At 37.3% G+C, this 5,657-nt stretch overlaps 1 protein-coding gene across 1 annotated transcript; it reads right to left on the bottom strand.

Annotated features, from left to right (window-relative positions):
* Nucleotides 1-2,200: 2,200 nt before the first annotated feature.
* On the bottom strand, nt 2,201-5,194 carry LOC141651474 (uncharacterized). Its single transcript, XM_074459187.1, has 2 exons — nt 3,952-5,194; nt 2,201-3,789 (listed from the first exon to the last, which is right to left on the bottom strand). Exons 1-2 carry the CDS (start codon nt 5,192-5,194, stop codon nt 2,201-2,203), a joined length of 2,832 nt encoding a protein of 943 aa, XP_074315288.1.
* Nucleotides 5,195-5,657: the final 463 nt, after the last annotated feature.

Here is a 5,657-nt window from a genome sequence, read left to right as displayed (position 1 = left end):
TGGTGTATAGGGTCACAAAAGTGAAACCTCTTTTGTATCTTAACAAGTTTATATTCTTATTTAGAGTTTATGCACTTAATAGTCATAATTAAGTACAACTATAAACCCAAAACTAGATTGATTACACAAAGACTCTATCTCTCGACATTATTTGATGCTAGTCGTCATATTATAATCATCTTATGTATCAAATACAATGATGAAAACCTCCACTGGTTTCTCATATTGACGAAGTAGTACTAGCAAAATTTATGTTAATCAAATAAACATTTAAAGAAGAAGGTCCCATTAGATGTCCCACAACCAACTTTGTTGATTCTTCAATAATTTGGGGTAGTTTCCTTTCTAGCGTCCAACAATTAAGACAATGGAAACTTTATCGATCGGGATTGATAGGTTTAGTATCGTTATTCTCAATAACTTTACTTTTAACATTACCTTGTATCATATCCATTCTAATTTTACTTCTTTAAACCTCACCCTTTTCTTAACGGTTTAAGAGAATGCTCCCACTCATTTCAATGATTCTTTGCTAAGAGAAGCAAAATTTAAATTCATGAAGACTACTCTTCAATTCATCCGTTTAGTCTTAAAACTTTCATTGAAGTGGTTGCGGTATTTTGGTCAATTTTGATTTCCTACAAATCTAGTTACCAAAATGATTTAACGTTTCAAAGTACTTAGCTCAATTAAGCATGTGAGAAACAATTCATTGTAAAATAGATATGTTAGTCAAAAATCAAAAACCCTTTTGATCATGAATAACTTTTATCTATACTCTTCACAAGAGATCCTTCCAATGGATAACACGAGGTTTTAGAAGAAAATTCATATTTGTCTTTAGTTACGATGTTTTAATGGAGATTTGAATTAAAATCGAAATGATATCGTATATAATTTGAGGTAAGGAATCAGAACAATATGATTAACGGAATAATGAAAAACAAAAAACATTTATCGTTATAATAATACTTGTAAACAAGTAAAACATTTACATAGTGACCTCTACCCAACTATGATAAATGATTCCAAGATCCAAATTCATATTAACTTGGGCACGGTGTATCCGATTCATCCCTTATCAATATAACTCGGCGGATTAACTCTTTAATCGATTCTACTTTTAGAACTCTTGGTCGATAAAATTACATTAATATTTATCTTTAGCCCAAAACACATCCGGCTATGGTCGAGAATACTTTTGTTGAGTTCAACCCAAATTTCGAATAAATGTGTCCATGATCCAAATCCACATCAACTAGGGCACGGTGTAGCCGATTCATCCCTTATCAACATGAATTCGGTGGATAGACATTTATCACCCACTTCCCCTACGTAACAAGGTTTGTACCCCGGTGTGGCCGAGCGCACTCCCTCACGAGATAGGTTTTCATGGTTTCTACTTTTTGGTAAGGCTAAGTCTCAATTGTTTATTTTAGCGAGAGGTCATGTCAATTTATTATCTATCACGTTTTAAGTGAACTAAAGCGGTGAACTACGATAATTGTAATTGACACGGTCGATAAACTCGATATAAAATGCATGTTTAGTTATGGCGATTTAGCGATGCATGCAACATATAAATAAAATGCAAAGCATAAATATAAAATCCTAGTATAGCCTTCCGAAATAGTAAATCTAATAAACTATTACAAATTCGGAAACCAACTCCATTGGTCCCTTAAACTTCGGTCTTGGCACGCATTTCAAGGCAACACTTTCTTTGATGGATCGCCTTCTCGAATGGCACCGTCTTCAACGAACTCCGGAATAAATGAATTACAAAATGAATTACATAATTTCCTATTATACATTTGTAATAAAAATAAAAATAAATCTATTAAATTACAAAACGGTGATACGAGATCACAATAATTACAACCGAATCGATATTCCCATACATTTCGGGTAATACCAATTAAAACTAAGGCCATATTAAGTAAAATTACATAATTCAAAAATTACATAAAATTAAAATATGACAATCATAAATAAAATGCAGCATTATAATATGTATGAACATGCTATATTTTATGCTAAATCGCCTTTTAAGAGCCAATATCGTATATTAATCGGTTTTTACGGATTTGCGTGATTTAACTTATTAAAATCACAATAATTACATAAATTCATATTTATGTACAAGTTAATTACCCTAACCATCTTTTTTTTTTTTTTTGACAGCAACAAATAGTATAGCTTACATAAGAGCTCCCTGAGCAAGATTATGAGCTATCCTATTCACTCCCCTAGGACAGAAACTAAGAGAGCAACAATGAAAATGAGACGCAATAGACTTAATATCATGAATAATACAGTTGATAGATGCAATTGGCTTCTCCGCTCCCGCAGCCTGCAAAACCAAGTTAAGACAATCCGTAACAAGTCTAACATGAAGATACCCCTCGTCCAAGGCCCATTTTAGCGCCATGATAGCTGCATGTCCTTCGGCATGCAGGGCAGAAGAGGCAAACGAACGAGCGTGAGCAGTATTCCTTAAGATCCCATTGCCATCCAATAAACACCACCCCATGGCAGCACTTCTATCATCCTTCCAAGCAGCATCACACTTGACGGTACAAACATTTCCGCACCCAGGTCCACCAACAATCCAAAAGGGGAAGGAGTTTCTAATCCTCTTAGCTAATCCAAAATCAGGGGAGGAGTCCAGCAAGGACGCTCTAAGGAGGCTAGCATCCTTACTGCACACAACCTCCTTCATACACTGAATGTCACCAAGAATAGAGAGAAGAACACTCATAGGCCAAGGGCGATGATTCTTGAAGACCATATCATTCCTGCAACACCAAATTCTCCATAGGGTAGCGATTAGGGGGAAAATGAAGGAGTTAGGATCTGGGCCACTTAGGAAATAAGTAACCCAGTTAATGACCCAAACCCTAACATCAATGTCCACTCCTCCCGTGATTTTAAGACCTAAAGGGCAGCCAAACCATAGAGCCTTTGCAAAGCTACAATCTCTAAACAGGTGAGAAATAGATTCCACACAAGGAGACGAGCTATCACAAAGAGTGCTGGAGGAGCGCCAATTCATTTTTCGTCTAAGGAATTCAGAACCCACTGGAAGGGCATTAGCCATAAATTTCCATAAGAACACCTTTAGTTTGTTAGAGATAGGCAACTTCCAGAGCTTAGATCTGCAAAAAGCCACAATTGTTGCAGACATTCTAGAAAGATCAGCAGTCGAGGTAGGTCCATTGGTTAAGGCCATAGCAGCGACATAGTATCCCGACTTGACAGTGAAAGCACCATGTTTAGAGAATTTCCAATAGAAGGAGTCATCCGAGGGTTGACACGGGATATAAGTTGCGAGGATTTTCTTTGTAACTCCCTCACCCGGATCGAAACCAAGAGAAGAGAGATCCCATCTCCTATAACTATCATGAAGGTCACCAACCAATAACGCAGGATCAATAGGAGCATCACAAAGCTCCCCACAAAGATCATGAAGACTATCACCCTCTATCCATTTGCTCTTCCAAACATTAAGACGAGAAGAAGATCCAATAGTCCAAGCAATATTATTGTAGATAAGATCGGATCCCCAAACAAGGCTTTTAAGAGCCCAAGACGACGCTTGGGGAGCCTTCCAACGGGTCTGGAATAAAAAATCATCTTGAACACCAAGCTTGGGACCAATAACTTTACTGATAAGGCTTCCCGGAACACATAAGATTCTCCAAGCAGATTTGGCAAGAAGAGCTTGGTTAAAACAACCAATATTACGAAGTCCAAGGCCCCCTTCTCCCACAGGCCTACTAAGGAAATCTTTACTACATCAATGAACAGACTTATTAATTCTAGTTCCACTCCACCAAAAATGCACCATCAAAGACTGAAGTTTTGATGTTACACTTACCGGTATACGAAATACCGATAGAGAGAAAAGAGATAGTGAAGACAGAACAGAACGAATAAGAGTCAATTTACCAGCCGAAGAGAGAAGAATGTTATTCCAGGAGGATAGCCTTCGCTTAGTCTTATCGACAAGAAATTTAAATAAATCCCTTTTAGAAGACCCAATACTCGTAGGAAGGCCAAGATAATTGCCAAGGTCAAGCTTAGGAGCAAATTTAAACTCAGTCAAACACTTCTTAACCGTCATAAGTGAGCAATTTGGACTAAAAAGAATAGATGACTTATCTTTATTAAGACATTGCCCAGATGCAGCACAGTATTCATCGATAATATTCATAAGAAAATCCAAATTCTCATAGTCACCACGGATAAAGAAGAGTGAATCATCCGCAAACAATAGATGGGAGATTTCCGGCCCGTGCTTGCAAATTTTAATACCCTTAATGAGATAGCTATCTTGGGCATAGAGAATCATTTGAGATAGGACTTCCGTGCAAAGCGCGAAAATATAAGGGGAAAAAGGATCACCTTGCCTAATCCCACAGCCGGGCTCAACTCTATCCATAGGAGCACCATTCATCAGAATTTCGTAAGAAACAGATTCAATAGTACTCATAATAAGCTGAACCATAGAGCCCGGTAAATTTAAGTAGGAGAGCACTCCTCTTATGAAATTCCAGTTTAACCTATCATAGGCTTTACTCATATCAGCCTTTAGAGCCATCATACCCATCTTGCCATAACTCCTATGATTTATGACGTGAAGAATTTCTTGGGCAATGACAATATTATCTGCAATGCTTCTATTAGGGACAAAAGCACTCTGAAAAGGACTGACAAGATCATCCATAACCCCTTTTAATCTATTAGCAATACACTTTGTGACAACTTTCATAATAACATTGCAGAGGCTAATCGGACGAAAATCCCCAACTCTCTCCGGGCAGTCATTTTTCGGAATAAGAACAATAAAGGTTTTATTGAAATCCTTAAGCACATTACCAGAATTTAGGATATTGAGAGCTCCCTTAATAACATCATTCTTAACGATAGCCCAATACTTTTGGTAAAAAGCTGCCAGAATACCGTCAGGACCCGGAGATTTTAGAGGTCCCAATTGGAACACAGCCGCACGAACTTCACTATTCGAATAAACACGACCCAATTTGGCCCTCTCCTCCGTACCCACTTTGCGCTTAAGATTATCAAATAAGTAACCATACTTATTTAAGTAATCTTCAAAACACTCCGGCTCAGAATCAGAATTAAAGATAGTGGAGAAATGTTTATGAAACAAACCACCAATCTCTTTCATATCAAAAGTCCATTCATTAGATTCCTTCTTAATACCTAAGATAAGATTAGCATCAGATCGTCCTTTAACCCAATTGAAGAAGTACTTTGTGCACGTGTCACCCTCACAATTCCATTTCAATTTGGTACGTTGACGCCAATAAGTGCCAAAGAAGAAGAGAAATTCCATAAGTTTTTTGTGGCATGATTCGTAATTAATGAATCACCACCATTCTCAATATCTAAAAGATAGGACTCAAGATTCTGATCAAATTCACTCCACTTTAGTCCCCATTCGTCCTTTTTGTTACAAGCCCAAACTCTAAAAGCGGTATTTATACGACGAAGTTTTTCCAAAAGAACATGAGAAGCATCACCCTTAACATATCTTTCCCAGCTTTCTTTAACCAGCCCACTGCATTCGGCATGATCAAAACACCAAGTCTCTAGCCTGTACACTTTCTTCTTAGTGTTCATAACCATAT

The sequence above is a fragment of the Silene latifolia genome, chromosome 4, assembly GCF_048544455.1.
Source record: "Silene latifolia isolate original U9 population chromosome 4, ASM4854445v1, whole genome shotgun sequence".
NCBI lineage: Eukaryota > Viridiplantae > Streptophyta > Magnoliopsida > Caryophyllales > Caryophyllaceae > Silene > Silene latifolia.
This window is presented reverse-complemented; position numbering and strand designations above follow the sequence as displayed.

Bases quoted from the DNA above. Each gene is read 5' to 3' on its own strand.
- LOC141651474 (XM_074459187.1), bottom strand. From the start codon at position 5,194: ATGAAAGAGATTGGTGGTTTGTTTCATAAACATTTCTCCACTATCTTT. The intron at 3,790-3,951 runs GTAAATTGACTC...GATGTAGTAAAG, and splicing joins CATTCTTCTCTCTTCGGCTG to ATTTCCTTAGTAGGCCTGTG.